The 19,743-nt window shown below is 34.4% G+C and overlaps 1 protein-coding gene across 4 annotated transcripts in view; it reads left to right on the plus strand.

Moving 5' to 3' along the window:
- The window catches only part of TMTC2 (transmembrane O-mannosyltransferase targeting cadherins 2), a 346,015-nt gene that overhangs the window by 295,672 nt on the left and 30,600 nt on the right, over positions 1-19,743 (plus strand). For 3 of the 4 annotated variants that reach the window (XM_039868969.1, XM_039868971.1, XM_039868973.1), the window contains one exon: positions 5,965-6,028. In XM_039868969.1, the coding sequence (XP_039724903.1) occupies positions 5,965-6,028 (64 nt within the window). Of the gene's footprint in view, positions 1-5,964; positions 6,029-7,968; positions 8,555-19,743 lie in introns of those variants that run through there. The other variant, XM_039868970.1, reaches the window with a different exon arrangement.

Here is a 19,743-nt window from a genome sequence, read left to right on the forward strand (position 1 = left end):
AAGTAAATTTATAAGAGGACTCTCAAAGGGATACTAAGTTTTTATAAATACTATCACGGTATAGAGTCTGACAGAGACACACAACTGAGATAGTGTGCACTTACCTTTTATCCAGGCCTAAGGGCCCAGGTTGTCACTTCTCCCTAAGGTAGTAAAGAAAGCAAAACTGCACAGCACCAACTGGTTCTCGTTGCTGTCATAATTTCTAGAGAACAGAGTGAATTTATGAAAAAGAATTATCTTTCAATTTCTATACTCAAACAACACACTCATATAATTAAATATGTTGAAAACATAGAATTTAGATATACTGATTTTTTAAAAATAAATTCCACTGGAAGTGACATAAAATTGAAATTCTTAAGTGAGAAAGGAACAAGATCAGATTCTATTCTCAAAGCAGATTGTGAGTGTGCGTGTGTGTGTGTGTGTGTGTGCACGCGCGTGCGTGTGTGTGAGATGCTGGAGATATATACATCTCCAAGGCCCTCTAGGCCATATTCTTTCTTCTTTAACACTTCCAAAATTACCAAAGGCCACTTGAAAAGTGGGTTTTCCAGTTATAAACTGTACTTCACTGCCAACTTTTGGTCAAGTGGTTTATTTCAACAAGGTTGTAAAGGATTGTTTTAAGGTCTTTAAAGCAAAGGGAAATGGCAGATGAGGGTGAAGGCAGGCATCTTCCAGCCCAGTACCTCTCCAACAGTAACATGCACGTGAATCATCTGGGGATCTTGTTAGAGTGCACGTTCTGATTAAGTATGTTTGGGTGCTACCTGAGGCTTTACACTTCTAAAGTTCCAGGTGAGGCTTATGACATTGGTTCTTGGACTACCCCTGCAAGTAAGTTCTGTCTTGCCTTTCCTCTTTTCTCTCCTCCCAATTCCTGTCACCACCCCTTACACCTTGAACATAAGTAGTAATTTACTATGTATGAATATTATAGTTGACATTGCCAATACACATTCCTCCCTTTTAATTTTTCTAGTGTGTTTCATTATATAATCTTTCTAGGTATAGGCTTAACCTGTTCTTAGCAGCACTGAAAGATTTGAGGCCATGGAAGTAAGTGCTCATACTCTCATGAGGCATCAAGAGGTTTCTAATTCTGAAACTCAGAGGGCTCTTTTTGTAAAACTATACCATCGGCATACTCTTCCTCTGTTGTTGCTGCATTTCTGCTTTACCTCTCCATTATTTATGTTTAGAACTGAATGGATACGTACAGGTTATGAAGCCATTTCGATGTCTTGACAAGGAAGAAAGTTTCATTTAAGAAAGCTTGATGGTCATAAACAATTTATTGTAGGAGTTTTATTATAAGGATCTTTTCTGCTCCACTGTTCAAACACATGTATAACTCTGGTTTTGCTGATTTAAAATTTTTATACATTTTTTGTCCACACTTATTTCAGATCTAGTGTAGAACTTATCAACTAGAATTAAAATTTAGTGCTGCTTTGAGTAACTAAAAGCTAAGTTTCAGTTTAGCAGTTGGCAAGAACCCTGGAAAACTCAGCTACTGTTTCATTCTACTTTCATGATATAGAAACAAATAGCTCTCTAGAAAAATGAAAAAAAAAGAAAACCTCATAAGTTATCCTTGAAAATAATTGTTGAAGACTTTAATAAAATATTATCTTTTGTATAGGTCATACAGTAGTTATCTATATTAAATAATTTTTAGTTCAAAATGGACAATTCACAACTATTAACAGTCATTAAAGAGTCTTCTAAATGCTTCTAGAGTTTTTATTTTTTACATTTGCAAGGAAGTAGTTTCAAATTTAGCAAGCTTTAATTTTATAATTCTCACAGAATACATAAAAATGCAGGTACTTATAAACGATTCTTTTAATCAGGTTTCTTAAAACATTTCACAGGATATACTATATTGTTATTTCATAACATAATTCTCGAAATTTTTCTATACATTTTTTCTTGTAAGAATGTTGGGCCATAAACCTATGTTCCCAGATACTTTTCCATTATAAAATAACACCAGAGAAGGTAATTACATATGTGAAATATATTTATATTTTTAACAGATATAAGTCTCATTGTCTCATGTGCAAAATGGAATTCTGTTGTAATCAAATAATGACATGTATTTATTTATAACTTTTGTCACTATATGTTTTCACTCAGAGCCTATACCTTTTAACCGATTGCGGAAATACTGACCCTAAGATTTTAAAATATATTCAGCCCAATCTTAATGATTTTTTTTTGGAGGGGGAAGACAATTCAAGGTTTACTTTATAGTCCAGTTTAGAAATACAACCAAGGCCTTTTCCGCTTTCTTGGCCCTGAGAGGCCACAGATAGTGTGAAAAGGAGAAGGGCCTTACATATATGATGGGCAGGAGTTGGCAATGAGAAAGGAGCCACCATTTGAGTCTTCAATTGAAAAGTCTGTTGCTTGCATAATGATTAAATCTTTATTCTCTAGGTATGAGGCATGACTTAATGTTAACTCTTAGGGTGGCATATTAGGTGAAGATATTCACCCATCAGGACCTAGTATAGCTTCCTGATATAAGCAATATTTTTTCCTTACTCGCAATCTCATTGCTGGCTTTTTAAGGGTTTTGTCTACATCTGGTTTGGGAAATCTCTTAGCAGAAATAACTGCTGACCCTTTACCTGCCTTCTGAGTTTCCCACTCGGATACTTACAAGTCTCTTCTATATCTAATTGTGACAACACCTCCCCTAAAAATGGGATATTGTGATGGTAAAAAGTGAACACCTAGCACTGTTCCTGCTTGTCCCCCTCCCTTTTTCTTTGCCTTTCCCCTGAGGTCTTCCTCCTCCGTCTTTTGGAGAGAGAGTGAAGTTTGTGGGCAAAACACAATAGTGCGTTTCACTCTGTCCTTAAAACTTTCTACTCTGCTCAATTTGGTTTGCTTGATTTCAGTTCTGTCGATTTAGGAAGTGAAGTTGGGCAGAAAGTAAAACCTAGGATTGCAAATGTTCTTCATATTCTCCCCTTTTCAAATCTTATATCTTACACTCAAATCATAACTTTTAAACATAATAATCAAAAAGAGTGTCTTTTATCTTTCTTAATATTTGTTGTAGGAATTATCATGGTCATCTGCCACACAGCAATGTATCACTTGTCATTCTGCCACATCTCGATGCATACGAAGATACCAGCATAATCCTATGGTTCAGATATGTAGTTTAGAAGCCTTGATTCCCACCCAGCTCAACCACTCACCTGCTACATAACCTTAGGGAAGTTGTCGACTTCACTAAGCCTCATAGCTTCTACATAGATAGAGGATTTGGATATTTTGTATTCCAGAAAAGAAATATTCAAGAAAGAAAGGATATTGGTATTCAGGAAAAATATATTTTATGAGTTTCTTTACATAGTTTGATTTCAATAGTCCTGGGAACCTGAATCCTGCAATCATTCTCTAATAATCATTCTTAGAATTCCCTAAGCAACTGACAGAATATTGCTAATTTCCTCAGTTTTCAAATGTTGATTAATGATTCAGTCATCTTTGCAATTAAGATTTAAGCACTTATAGGATACTTCTGGCAAAAAGTATTATGAAATATAGCATACATCATAAAGTGGACATCAGACAGTTTCTCATGAGTTTTCTCTCTTGTCTAGAGAATAAAACAAGGACATAAATGAACATTTATAGAACGGACTCTTTTCTCTCGAGTTTGCTATGTGTTATCATAAATGCCCACTGATTAGTATTCAATAAAGACCATTTAATATTAGAAACAAAGTCATAGAGTGAAAATTAGTTTTCACAGCCATATGACAAATATAATAAATTCTACTTCTTTTTCTATTTTGAGTATCATCAGTTCTACTTTTAGTCGAAGAAAGGAAGTCTTCTAAACAAGATATGTCCTTCGGGAATAAAACCTCTAAAGACAATGAAGACTTTAAAAACTAATAACCATATTTTGGGGGAAAAATGTTGTGTTGATTATTTTGTTTCATTATTATTTCATCTGGTTGAGTTCCTCATTTTCTCTTTTGATCCTACCTTGTGAATTTGAATGTCCATAAAGATGAATATTAATGGAAGCTGTGCATTCTATTTTAAATATCTATTGGCTGATTTTTCTTCAAAGTAAATTACTTCTTTGTAGTATTAAGTTACTCTAATTTCCTACCTCCGTGCCTTTTATTTTACCCTGGAGAAAACCCTTCCAGGGCATGACCTAATGAATTCTGGTTCAAATTTCCAAATGAATCTGAACCAAAGTGATTCTATAATTTGGTGGAGAGAACCTTCATTAAATAGCCTAGTGAGGGAATTTTCAGTCTTTCATACCAGACTAAAGTACTTTTCTTGACATACTGAAATTGAACTTCAACATTTATGAGACTATAAATTGCAACAGCACGTTGTAACATGTCAGGAGTCCAGTAGAGCCTTAGGTCAAGGGTTTTTACTTTCTCTATAACCCCATTAAAAATATCAGTGTTTCTAATTATTTTTCCTTTAAAAATTAGAAAAATATGTCCTGCTCTCCAGAGAGATGTTATCTTCAGTTATTCCTATAATTTATATGGTTGCATGGGGTATGTCTTTATAGTTTTTATTTGGCTTGACCAAAGTGCAAATTCAATTTTATAGATATGACTAGTTAGCCTTCTCTTCTAAAACCTGAGTGTGGTTTTGTAATTGAGAAAGTTAATTTTGTTTTTCCTCTTTATTCCTGATCTCTCTGCCACCTTCTTGTCTCAAAAGCTTCTTAACATACAATTTCAAGTCTATTTTATTTTAACTGCAGGATCCCAACCCATTTTCTACTGTTGTTCACATTATAGTTGGAGTTGAATCATCCAAAGTTGAATTGATATTTTTCTATAGCATTTCTTCTGTACCACTGAAATATGGTCAGCAGATTACAACACAACCTGCAAGAGCTTCTAGTTCTATATACCATCTTTGAAGGTTTTCTGAAGAAGCATGGCATGATCGAAAAACATTCTGTGTATTGATGGCTAATTAGCTGGGCTTCCTCGAGACTTTGATGTTTTATTTATCTTGCTAACTCGTTGGCTGAATTTAGGAATTTGCTATGAATCAAGAATAGACAATGCACAAACTTATCTATAAAATTCGGTGGGCATCTTATTTGTAGAATTTCGTTGTGCCACACATATTATTTGGTGGTAATCAAGAAAAACTGACTCTAGCAACTTGAAGACTGTGGAATTTACTATAGGCTGGAAGGCGTGGCTTGAATTAACAGGAAACAAGGTATCCCCAGCGGTTAAGAAGCAGGGCATCCAGTAGCAATTCTTTATAGGAAAAGTAAAGCCAGGACACAGCCCCATTGCTTCCACCATTGTCATTGAATTCTAGCCATCCCTTCATCATTCTGTACTCACTCAGAAATTAAAGTCCCAAGCAAGAACATCCAGTTAGCTGAGGCTATGTCATGTGCCCACCCTGGTAGCCAGAGAGCAAGGAGCAGGAGAAGCTGGCCATTCTTTTTTCCTATAGGCTACACACAATAAAAGATTGTCCTTCTGATTGGAAAGAAAGTGGCTTTTTAGATAGATACAGAATTTTTTTTAAGCCTGTAGATATTCACTATTTTTATAAAACAAGCAACTCATTATTAATTTTGACAATTTATTTTTTAAAATTAATATTTTTCTGAGACATCATGTTGAAGCTAGAGAATCCCAGGTCTGTAACGTATTATCTGGGTTAGCTCAGAAAAGGAAAATAATATTTGTAATTCCTAATATGTAATTTAAAATAATAACATTGACCTAATAGGATTGTTTTGAAACACTATGTATAATGCCTTAAAGACAGTGACAAGTACATTGCATGCATTCCATTTTGAATGGTCTTTTTCTGCTTAGGCAACTTATTATTTTATTCGTTTAATTGTAATTTTTTATAAAAGTCATAACGATATAGTTTGGTTTTAGTTTGATTTTTTTTTTTTTTCTTTAACAGACAGGCTAGCCTCAATGAAGCAGCGGAGAAATATTATGATCTGGCAGCCAGGCTGAGGCCTAACGTAAGTATCTTCCTGATGAGAAGCATTACTCAAGGAGACAGACTCCAAGCATGTGATAGTTTTAGACTAGAAGCCTCTTGATATTGTTTTTTCCTCTCTAATCTCTTATTCTGAATACTCACTAAATGGCTAATTCAGATATAAAATCTGCCAATCTCAAGCATCTTTTCCCAGGTGTACAAATTTCTGTTTTCTATCCTGTGTACAGCATCATAAGTTTTTATCATTTGAATACAGGTTTTAGCATTCTTAAATAGTTTACATTGGGAAAACTTTTAAAATTAGTTCCTTGAAAGTTTGTTTGCTGTGTTGTTAAATATCTAAGGACTTTCTAACATCATAAGTATTTTTTTGATTCTTATTTATAGTCAAACCTTGAGCTGTGTGCCTTTTCCTATTACACAATCTTCATTTCTAATAACTGTGCTTTTCAACTTTATCAAGTATGTTTTTATTAGAATTTTTCCCTGGGTAGTCACACTTCCATAAAGTAAGATAGATATAAATTAGATCATTATTATTGAAATAGAGGAACCATTTATGAGAAAATAAGAACAGGTTTTGTTATAGGTCTTCTAAGTACTTCTTATTCACAGCACATCACTGAATTCCAGTACATTGCTTTTATTCTCATATACACTGCTCTGCATCACTCTCCAGCACTAAAATTTCTACTCTTCTTCTCTAGATCTGCAGCATCTATTGAGAAATGAAATTTTTGTAATGAAAGTGCATATGTGCTGCGACTACAAATAATGGAATCAGTCTCATATCTTTAGAGTAACTCATCCATTAGACAAACAAACATCTATAGAGTGCTTGTTTTATGATAGGATACAGAGATTTCATAACCTAAAGGACCACGCAGTGCAGCAGAGAAGACTGAATGTAATCAACTAATTGAAATACAGTGTGGTGATTCCTATAGAGAGGTATATATAGTCCTATGGGAGCACAAGAAGAGGGTTAATGCTTCCAGAAAGCAACCCACACAGGAAGTAGCTTTTTTCCTGGTGATTCAACCACATGTAACCTTAGCCCTGAATCTAAATGTCCCCAGTTTCATTAATTATGAGGTATTTTAAGAATTGGTGAGTTGTTTAGAAAGGAAGAAAATATTTTAATAGTTATATTGGTAAGAACAATAACTACTAAAATTTATTAAGCATTTATTATGTGTCAAGCATTGTGCTAAGTACTTCGTAAAATTTCCCTCGTTCATTTCTCATGGCAATCCACAGATACTTCTGTGATCCCTATTCTTTCGAAGCTCAGAGAAATTAATAGTTCACCCAGTATCACATCTAGTAACTGGAATCACATTGTAACCCAGTCTGCTGTGTGCATAAGAGTAAGCTTAATGAAAAAAATGCAGTTAGTTATATCGAAGAGAGGAAATGCAAGCCAGAAGTCTAAGAAAACAAAATAATAATGGTCCTCTCGTTTATTCAGTAAATAATAAGTGAGTATTATTAAGGGCCAGGCACTATTTCAGGCACTGGATACACAGCAGTGAACAAAACTGCAAAGAGTTCCTGCCCATTAGGAGCTTACAATCTAATCTGAGGAGATAGAGCAGAAGTAGATTAAGTACATGGTATGTCAGAGAGTGATAAGTGCTTTGGAGAAAAGTGGAGCGGAGAAGGGGAGTTAGGCTGTGCAGGGGGAGGTATGCAGAGGCACAGCTTTATAAATGCCCGAGTTGGGCACCTTTGTGTAGCGTTTCTAGGAAAAGGTTTGAACTCGTGGCTTTAAACTTATTATAACTTCATTGAAGACAGGAATCAATTTTTCTACTTTTCTTTCTTGTATTTGTTCCCTTTACGTTGACCGATGCATACAGTGCTCTTAATGTACATAATAAACGACGATGTTAAGTTCTACCTTGATTCATTGAGAGAGTACCAGTTACATGAGTGTCACTTTTATTTTTTGTTAAGTGGTCAATCAAAACATCTTCTTCAGCATATTATAATGGATTGGTGAAAAAAGAGCTATCCGAGCTTTTTTACTTGCCATGAAGAATGAAAAAGACGCTGAAGTACAGCAAGATTGAAGCCTGACTTATGAGATTGTTTATTTTAAATCACTAGCCCTATTATAAAATCAAAATTTAATCTCCAACTCAAAGCCATTTTTTGAAACCCCTAATAGTTTCTTTATAAACATGGTGTAGAGTGCTTTTGAAAAATGCATTTATTCGGATGATACTTCCCTTATCGAGTAATAATAAATTAAGTATTTTATGGACTTAGAATATTCTGTTCATACTTAACAGTAAAGTACGTATATGATGTTACAGTTGATGGATCAACAGATACAGTCTTTTTCTGTCTGTTTTATGAATTGCATTTTGATTTTCTGTATGTAATCTAGGTAAGTAAGATGCCACCAAGGCAAGACTGATAAAATGCAATAATATAAGTTTTTATTCTGAAATGAAGAGATCTATTTAAACAGTAGCCCATGTAATGATATATTAGCAGTCAGCATATGATCTAAATTAAAGCATCCATCTTACATTTATCTTGCTCAAAGCTATTTATTTTCTGTCATAAAAACATTGTTATTTCTGTGCTTTAACTTAATACATTTCAGTTACCTGCTTATATGAGAACGTAGTAAATAGACTCCAACTCCCATTCCCTATTTAAATAGTTTCATTATCTTTTCTGTTTTTGTTGTCTGCATGGTAATCTAATCTTACTATTATTTTTCTTAAAATAGTTCTTTCTTTGTACTGTTTAAATGCCCAACTACAATAGTCAGTAGCTGTATATGAGGGACTCTGGATATTTTAGCATTGCTCATGTCAGATCTTGATGGCAGAGTAAAATATATGGCTGCCACCCTTGTATACAACACTTATATTGTTCATTACCTCTGAGATATATGTTTCTCTTAATAAAATACCTATTCCATTTCTTCAATATGTCCCATAATGAATTTATTTTATCTATTCTACAAAAGCTATATTTTCCTATACAATTTAAAGTTGTCGACTTTTGGGATTGTTTTATATACAAAGAATTCCAGTGATCAAATGCTTAAATAATAAGTCTAAATTAGCAGCTGCATATGATTTTGTTTTAGAGTCTGATATTGTCCCTTCATTAGGGATATTCAATAAATTATGATTTATTGAAGTGCACAGTTAGAGGAATATATTTATTACAAAAATTATACTGTTAAAAATTTTAATCCTATTTATTTACCAAAATTGCCATTTTATGTTTTTCCACTTTTAGTTTTTTTTATTTTTATGAATAAAATTGATCCTTCTGTGGAGGTTACTTTAAAAATATAACATTTTCCTCTGTCTTCCCTCCCACTATGCACATCAAAAAATACTGACTCTTGAGAATTAGAGGGAACATGTAAATGAAATAGCTTTATTCTTTCTGTGGGAATTAAGCCAAAATCCTCATTAACTTATAAATTTTTAAATATGATGAATGGATGATTTGCATAGTATGAAGTCATCCACTTTTACTTGACTTTTAGTAAACTCTAGAGTTAGAAGGGAGTAATTGCCAATGATCAGGTTCATATATCTAATATTTTTCTAGATGTAATTTTTTTTAGTCTGAACTCATTCAACTTATCTTTGGTATCAAGTTCTAGCTTTGTGTAAGACTCTATGCGAAATGCAGTAGGATTTCAAAGTTATGAAAAATTAACCCTGACCTTGAGAAATATACTATCTAATGTGGAGAGTGAGTGAAGGAAAAAAAAAAAAACAAAAAAATAAAAACATGGATCGAAATCCTCACACTTCAGGACAGTAAGTAACATTATTTAATAAATACTTTGTGAGGGCTATCAGCTGATACTAGAAAAATGTACAGAAGGGAGAAATTACTTTCAGCTGGATTGATCCTAGAAGGCATTGAGTTAGAGTTGAGAAGCTTAGAGAATCTTTACAAGTGAAGATTTTAGCAGAAGAAGGATAAAAGAGAGAATTCTGGCAAATTGAGGCATAGGCATGAACTAGAACATTGAGTTTAGAAAGACTTAACTATGCCTACGAAATAGAGGGGAAGAAGAAGGAAACACGGCACTGGAAACTAAGGTAAAACCAAATGAAAAGCATAGACTACTATACGAAGAATTAGGAGTTTATATTCCAGAGTTGTGTTGAGTAGGATGACATAATGAAAGAGGTAATTTAGGATGGCCATTTATATGACATAATGAGAAATGCATGTCACATTTGGATAAGTATTGTTGAGAAATGCAGCTTTGGGAAAACCAACCGAAAGCATATAGATCCTAAAGTGTAGAAACACAGTGGAATGGAAAAGATCATGCAAAGGGAATACGCAGACTATTTGATGGGATGCAAGTAGGAACATTAGTTGGGCCAATGAGTGTTCCAAAATTTTGAAGTCAGGTAACTTGTTAAAAAAAGAAAGAAAGAAAGAAAGAAAAATCCTAAATGGAAATAGGACAGTCAGAGGGATGTTTATTTCCAGAAGAAAATGTTAAGTTTAGACCAAGCAGATTCTGAGTGAGAGGTAGGATGTTCTAATTTCCCATGGGGCATTCCTGTTAAATGGGCAGTTGGAGGAAAGCCTACAGTTAGGGATTAGGCTGTGGGAGTCATTTAGAGAAAAGAGATAGTACCAAAGTGGTGGATAAGATCACTAAGGCTCTGAGATAATGTACAGAAGGGGAGAAGGGAGCAATTTCAAACCCTTGGTGAATCTCTACATTTGGAATGTAGGACAAGGAAGACAAGAGCCAATGGCAGGACATAGAAATCAGTGTTGGTGAGCAGTTTCCACTGCTGTTAAAAGGTGACTGAGAAAATCCATTGACTTCAGAGAATATAATGACATTGGCTACCTTTCAGAGTTCAGTTTTGTACCAGTGATGTAGGGAGAATTTTTTAAGGTGCTAAGGAAATGGCATATTGGTAGCAGGGAGTGTAAACTTATTCTGTAAATAAGTTTGCAGGGAAATGAAAGGGACAGGGCAATACCAAAGAAATATAAAGTATATATTTATTAAATATTAAAGATAGATGTTAAGATATGTGTGCGTGTTTAAATATGAGACTAAAAATGTGTCCAAATAGAAGGAACAGCAAAGGAAATATTGAAGATCTTAAAGGATCATCTCTTTCCTGTGGACTGAAGAAGAAAAAAAATAAGCTGTAGGAGGAAAAATAAGATATAGGAGGAAAAAACAAAATTTAGAAATGCAGGGGACATAAGCTTAGATAGGAAATTAACACAATGATTTAGTTATCCGCTAATTCTGTGGCAAGAGGGCAGAATGTCAAAGACCCATGGACAGCTAGATGTGCTGAGGCACACAGTAGTTAGAATTTGACATTGTTCTATAGTAGCTATATGTGATAAATAAATTCCAGTAGAGATACATTTTTGTGAGAAATGGCATTAAGCCATTAGCCATTTTGTGATAATTCTAAATGAATTATTTTAATTCATCTCTCTGACTTCTTTGTTAGATGTGTAGTCTCCTTTTATATTTCTAATATGTATAATATCTTATAAATATTCTTCCATGTGCATTTATTATATATGAATTAAAGGAGAATGTGTTCCAAAGATCAGATTATCCAATAGAAAATTACATCCGAGTATTATATCTTTCCCAGGCACTTAGAACATAAATTATTTCAGAGCGTTACTATAAAATCAAAGCCAATGTTATCAATTTGGGATCTTTAACAATGACTATATGTCAAAAGATCAGAATGAGAAATAGGGTATTCAAAAATTGAGCTTATATAAGAGACTGCAGCTGTGTTATGAGATAGTCCATATATTCTACAATATATTACTTGCAATTTGGACCATTCTTTTTATGATAAATGTGTCAGGAGATATGGCTACGAAATAAAAATAACCACTAAGACTGGGACCTAGGGAAAAGTAAATAATTATTTGAGCTCATCTAATGGAAGGGATAGAAAATATTCTGAGTTTTAGTTGTTTTCTGATGGGAAATATATTCCTCCACTCTAATTCGAACAAGACACCATAAAAATAACTTAAAACAGGACAGATTCAGATTTGACCATACAGGGGATTTTTTGGGGGAGAAATTACTGAGATTGTCATTTTGTTGGGGAAAAAAAAGACAGGGTTAATAATAATTTGTCTGGGAAGCAGTTAAACCACATTTCTGCTTGTAAATGGAGGAAGAACCATATGGCCCCTCTTCCAAACTTTCCACAAGCTTCTGTGATGTGGGAAAATTACATGCCATGTGTCTCTTGACTTTTAGACATTAAAATATATGGATCCCAGAGTCACCAGATTGATTTTATGAGTAAAACGTGTTTTTATATTGCACATATATTTCCCACTATCACTTGTTATTTCGGTTTCAAATACATCTCTATATTTTACAGTTAGAAAATGAAGTGAGGTAAGTTGAAAAACCCAGCATAGCTTTAATCAATTGAAATTGCCATAGTTTCCCCCACATTTTACCTAGTTTTATTAAATATGCCCAAAGATATTGAAATAAGACTTCTGTTTATTCGCACATACCCAAATTAAGTTAACAAATGCTTATTCTTTTTAGTTCATGAACAGGCTTCATTACATTGATATCATATATATTTATGTACACATCAGCAGAAATAAAATATTTAATTCTTGTCTAATTTCAGCAAGATAGATGCTCACTTCCCCAAGAGTTTCAGTTATGCCAGGATTAATTTTAGTATCATCACACTTATATCCGTCTTTAAACTCCTTTCCACTATAGTGTTTTGTTTTGTTTTGTTTTGTTTTTTTAATCTGAATTACTTAGAAGTTGCTGCTCTTTTCTCCTAACAGGTTACAAAGTCTAGTTTTTAGTGCATTCACTTTTCTCTGCTTACATTGTAGTTGCTTTGTGTTGTACTTCTATTTTGAAAATGTTGGGTAAATCAGAAAAAAATGTATTTCTGAAGTGGTTACTGTTTTTCTTCTGTTTATCATCTTGTTTAAGCTGTCATGCTTAGAAGACAAAAATGGTTAATACAGTCCACTTATTTACTAACTGTTGATGTGGGCCAGTGTCCCCTAGACTGGGATCAGAGAATTGGGGTGAAGTCAGCCGAATTTATAGTTTTTTCATCCTTGGGCTGTTGATATTCACCACCATCCACATGCAATCATTTTTAAACAGTATTTTTTGAAAATGTGTGTATGCATTGTGTGTGTTTTAGATTCATAACCAGAAAAGAATGGGGAATGGGGGGATTTGGGGCATGGGCAGGAACTCAAGTGGCTCTGGAGTATAAAGAAAATCAGCTTGAGTACTTTAGATTGAGAAACACTGAATCCTCTGGGAAATTCCACTTAATTATGTAGTCTGTTTCCAAGCATGTTTATTTTTACTCAGATTTCTTTGTGGGGGTATCCTTTGCATGGATTTATTGCTATAATTGTTTGAATTGTGGGACCACACACTAAAATTACATTTAGTCCCTTCTCCTCCAGAGAAACTAGATTCCTGGTTTCTTTGAAAACTCAGCTAATGTAAGCATACTGGAAGTATCAGCTAGGGCAACAGTCCCCAACCTTTCTGGCACCAGGGATCTGTGCTCCTATGAGAATCTAGTGCCTGATAATCTAAGGTGGAGCTGAGGCTGAGGCGGTGATGCTAGTGCTAGGGAGCGGCTGTAAATACAGATGAAGCTTTGCTCACTGGCCCGCTGCTCACCTCCTTCTGTATGGCCCAGTTTCTAACAGACCTCGGATCAATACTGGTCCTGGCGTGGGAGTTGGGGATGCCTGAGCTAGGGTATACTAGTAGTTGCCACCATCAGAAGGATGGGCCCGTCCCCCACCCCTAGTTACCACATTCTTCATAATCCTCGGTTATTTCCACTTCTGACCTTTTCTATTTCTATTACGCTTTTAAGCATTTATCTTTCTGATCCTCAGTAGGCCTTATGAGGCCATGTATTTTCCTAAATACACATTGAAACATTAACAAAAAGTTCTGTTTGTGTATAAATTTTTCTTCCCTCTTTTAACTTTCCTATAACATTCCACTCTCTCTTTTTTTCTTTCCTCTACTCCTCACTTCTCATTATCTATCCAAACCCACAGTTATATCTACAGATAAAGTTATATTGCTACTTTTCCCTCAATACAAATAAAAGTTGGGCAGAACCTGAAAAATTAATAAATTAGTAGATTGATTTCTTTTGAAAGTTCTATATCTTTGTTAAGAAAAAAAATTATTCTGACACTTTTTTTAAATGGTAGGGACTGTCACAATAGATGTCAAGAATACCACAATAGGGGAGATTCGTTCCACCTAAAATATAGCGAAAACAGCCAATGAGCATGGGAGATGAGGAATTTGATCAGATATAAAGGATAATTGGATATCACTGGGGTTGGATGATTCTCACTAAAATAGTTTAGCGGAATTCCTGCTGCTGCTGGATTAGGTAGGCCTCAGACAAGGCCCAAGGACAAGGCCTAGTCAAAAAGACAGTCTAGAGCAGCAGCCTGTCTCCCTTGGTCAAGGAGAGTGTTTTTCATCCTTGATGACATTATTCTTCCAGACTGAATTGTTATGATGTTAAACTTTGTATCACCGATAATGTCAGAATCAAGAGCTTCTCTTTACCACTTCAGAAGAATTCGATTAAATATATTGCTGTAACATTAACTTTGCTAACAAGCCCTAGAAGAGAAATGAAAACAGTTATGCTTTTAAGAAGGGGGGGAAATGTGTATGCTACAAAGTTTTTCAGTCATTTTCTTATAACCAGCTGTATTTCCTTAGATATCAAGTGCCAACAAATGGATATTGTGGTACAGTATTTAGAGTTATGTCATCCTGAATCTGCATTGTGGTTACATTTAAAATTAAAATTAAAGAGAATTTCATTTCTTAAGATAGGATATTTATATTTGACCAGTCTTCTTATCCCTATGTTTTCATCTTCATTTCTTGATGTGTCACTTTCTTAAATAATCTCTACTGAAATAGCTCCCAGAAACGCAGCTTTACAAAATATACACATTGCCCTTTTAGAGAGTAAATGGCAAGTTGAAGAAGGCAAATAAGATGCCATTAGAGATCTTGTGAGATGAGAAACTTTGAAATGGTGACTTAATCATTATATAGATTTTATTTGAAAAGTAACTTGCTCACAAGCATTTCCTACTTGTAGGGAACTTTTAGGATGAATGGATGATGGATTACACCCTAAGCACTAAAGTACGTATCACTGCTTTAAATGCATTATTTGTGTTTGAATTTATATAAACTGTGTCTCCGTGTTTGGAAGTTAGGAAACTTTTTCACATACACTCAATGATATAAAAAAAGGAGAGCTTTCACCTAAAAGAGAATAATAATGTTAAGAAGGTTACAAGTTGCTAGCTATTATAAGTCCACATTTCCATGTGCATGTCTATTTTGAATTATTACCTAAAACATTTTTGTCTTTATAACTTTGAGGTATTAAACATGATAATGTCGGATGCCAGAAAATTATCTTTTTATATTAGAAAATGTCAACCTAACAACATTCACATTATTTAAACATTAAAAGTTAAATTCTACACCATGTTTACATATGGGGAAACTGAGGCAAGAATATATATTCGTTCTGTATTTGACAGCTGGGGGTAGAGTCAGAATACAAATCTAGGTAGTCTGGTTTTAGAACCTGTACTGTTTACTTCCTGCTTCTTATATAAGATTACCTACCAAAAATTCAATAATGATCACAAATAAAACCCGAGGCACTGAAATCAAGGGACGGTTCTTGTTTAAAATGTGGTGACTCAAATTGCTTAGAATATTTGTATATTAATAATTTTGTGAAGTGCTATTTTTCAGAATTGACTAATTCTTGAGATTAATTCACAGACTCTTGAACATATGCTTAAATCCACCCAACCTCACCTGACATGATCTGTAGATCCCAGTTGGAGAAACACTGGAAAAGTGAAATGTCACAGACTTTAAAGCCAGAGAAGCAGAGTGCCTAATATATGTCAGTTTCTAAATTAGACACTGGGAATATAATGAGGAACAAGGCTGTTGTGATCCCTGCCCTGTCAGAGATGTAGCAGACGCTGCCTTAGCATTTTATTGTTCCTTCATTTTTTTCATGAGCATTTTATCTAGGTTATGAGTCTTGAAAGTTTGCATCTTCCACAGTTTATAAAACAACATTGCCTAAAAATGTATGAACTCAATCACCTTGCCATGTTATATCTTCAGAGATTATTTAGGGACTTTAAGAAACATAGCAAAAAAGTTATTATTTTGTATTGCTTGAAATGTATTGATTACTTTGCCTTGGACTGACTCATATAGTCACAGTAAATATGCTTCTCATTTTCTAATAAAGATAATTTATTTCTTTTTCTTTAAGCCCTTAGAAAAACTGAAGCAAGCAAAATTTAATGAAATGTTGGTTTAGGATTTGGGAGGCCAGGTACTTTAGACAGTAGGTTTTTACTTACATGGCATTTTCTTTGGGAAGTTTTACTAATACTGAATTTATGTTCTTTATATAAAAGTTACGGCAAAACAATCCGGGTGCATCGTATCAGATTTTATCTTATTTCTACTATATATGTTTAATATGAGCTAAAGGTATATTTGGGAGAAGTTCACATATATCAAGGTTGTTGTGATTTTGTGTCCTGTAGAAATGTTTAAATACACAAGAATCTAAAATTCCTCTACGTGTAAATAAAATAATATTCTCCTTTAAAAAAATTCCTTGAGAAGAAAAAAAATAACCAACTTAGAAATATGATAAATTGATTATAATTTTTCTAAACTGTTTAATTAAATTTTATTAATAGAGTATTATAGCAAAATGCTTTTATTGAGTAATTCATAATTGATCTTTTAGTCCTTAATTTATCCGATCCTAATAATTCTCCCATATATCTAAAGTGAAGTTGCTGGATATGGTAAAGGTGTTTCTATAATAGGAAATATAGCATGAAGATCTTATACAACTCAATTCTTTTCAAAACTTGATTCGAATGTTCAACTCTGTTTTAATAGAAATCCATTACATCCTCAAACATGTGAGTCCTCTAGCACTTAAAGTGTGCTAGAACATGCTAGCTTCTGGAATAACCACAGTTGTGCCAGATGGGTTTTGGCAGTAGCCTCAGAACCAGTCAGGATCCCTAGTGAAGACAGGGATAGTGACAAACATGATATACACTGTCACTGAAGTTTGACAATCAAAGGACAATTCATCGTTGCAAGTTTCGAAAGCCTATTTTGAACTAAATGTTTTGATAAAATAACAGTGCATAATGCTAAATGATCCTTGATATATAATGTAGACAGCACCTTCAAATATATAGCAAGTTTTCATTTTAATACATTTTTAGGAATAGCTGTCATTGGGCCTTTAACGCTATTTCTCAAAAGTGTGAATCTTAATCGTGAATTTATATTTTGCATACATCAATAGTATGAAAATTTATTAAATGTTTAGGCATAAGCTGTGTTCTGCTCATGATATGGCAGCAGTAAAAAAAGGTATCTACTTTCAGCATGGTATTTTACCAAAAAACTTTGGGATTTGTCTTCCTGAATGTATAGAGACATGCATGGCACATAGGATTTGTCTGTTTACCAGCTGTTGCTATAAATAGCACTCCTCAATGACCTCATCAGTTTGTGAAGAGCAGTCTGTGCAGTGGAATCATGTCATGTTCACATTCCCTGGTAGGCAATATAGCTTAGCATTTTAGGTTCTGGAATCCAATGGCTTGGGGACTAAACCAGGCTCCACTTACCTCTGCCTCTGGGGTCTTGGGCATGTAGCTTAATATTGCAAAACTTCATTTGCTCACCCTGTAAATGGAGGTAATAATAACTACCTCAGAAGGTTTGTTAAGGGAAATAAACATGTAAAGTACTTAGAATGCTGTCTGGCGCATAGGAAGTGCTAAATTATTTACCTTATAGGAATTTGTCTGTATGTTCTTAACACGGAGGAAATAAAGTAGTCAATTCCATGTGCCAGGCAGTGAATAGATTAGTGTTACCCATTTCAGGCTCAAGTATGCTTCCTTCTTCCTCAGGGCACTTCTACTCATTCTTTCCTCCAGCTGCCGTATTTTTCCTCCAAATAGCAGCTTGGCTTGTTCAGGCACTATCTTGAACACCTGCTAAATAGCCCCTTGTATGAGTAAGACTTCCCTTACTCCCCTATATGAAACATCCCTGAATGTGCAAAGTGCCCTAACTCTTTATCCTGCTGTACTTTTTCTCCCTGGTGCCTATCACCATCTACAGTCTATATGTTTCCTTACATATTTGTATTATCTGTCTTCACTCTCTAGAACATGAGTCTGTGTTGGCAGGGACTTGGTTCTCTGTACTTTACTTTCCCCCAGCACATGGAGTATGCCTGGAAGATAGTAGGTGCTCAGTTAATAAAGTGAAAGAATTCATGTGAGTATTCTGTCCTCACAGTCTTCGCTGGCTTCCTGTCCTTTCAGAGTGTGGACATCATGCAGCACTGAGTGTGGTTCTAGTGTTTTAAACATGTTGTGTACATCCTCCCTTCCCCCAATAAAACTTGGCCTGAAATGCCAGCCAACCACAACATGGGCTGCCTAGCACAACACAGTGATCTTTTATAATGCCGGAAATAAAACTAAAATGCACTAAAACTGACTGCCAAGAGCACATTAAGTGGCTCTTCTGTAGTTTACTTCAAGAGCAATTTGAGTGATTTTTAAGAGATTCTCATCAATAATGTTGATTTTTAACTCTCACTGAATGTAGAACATTGAAATCATCTCTCCCTACTTCTGACAGGCATTCGGGTCTTTTGGTTCTCTCAGTCTCTCTCTACTTGGGTATCAAGAGACAGTGATCACAGTGAACTGGGAACTCTATCAAATTTTTAATGAATTCATGCTCTGGTGAAATTCAAAATCACTCAGATAAGTTGAGTTTCTTGTTCAGTGTTCATACATTCAGATTCTGCAACTCAGCACAAGGTAGAAGGGACAATGAATCTAATCAAATAAACAGATATAAACCTTTGGGACAACTGCTATAGAGCTGTATATTCCAAATAAAATACATTATTTATTAGTATCTAGAAAAGCAATATAGCCCTTAAACTTTTTTACTTGTCCTGATAGTATGACTACTTCACAGTACTTATATCTCTGGAAAACACAAACTAAAAAGGTAGACGCTAATTTTGTTAATTCACTGAGACTTCATTGAAAATTTGCCAATAAATTTCAAAAAAATTAACCCCCAATGGGCAAACTTTCCTATCAACAGATAATTTATTCCATATAAGATTTCTTTAAAAAACAAAGACAGAAATATTGCAATGCTGAAAATAATAAGAGTATGTGAAAAAAATTAGGATATGAATAATGAGCCAAAAAGTTTCCTCCCTATTAGTCAATTTTGTGAGAGAGAAAAAAAGACTAGATCTTATCATTCATTTCCCTGTGCTATTATTGTCTGTGGATGACCTATTTTGATATTTGGAATCACAATAGGAGGAAAACATCAGTGAAGGAGGAAATGGCAGAAACAATTGGTGAGGCACCTGTAGTGAGAGGGAAAGTGTGCCAAAGACTTAATATGACAAACCACAGCCCTGTGAGTCAGTGGTTTCGTGTCAACCATAAGAATGAGAGAAAAGCCATAGTCTCTAAAAGAGAAAAAGCCTGTACTGACTGTGGTTAAGGAATAATTTTAAAGAT

Source organism: Pteropus medius, unplaced genomic scaffold (assembly GCF_902729225.1).
Source record: "Pteropus medius unplaced genomic scaffold, Ma_sr-lr_union100, whole genome shotgun sequence".
Lineage (NCBI taxonomy): Eukaryota > Metazoa > Chordata > Mammalia > Chiroptera > Pteropodidae > Pteropus > Pteropus medius.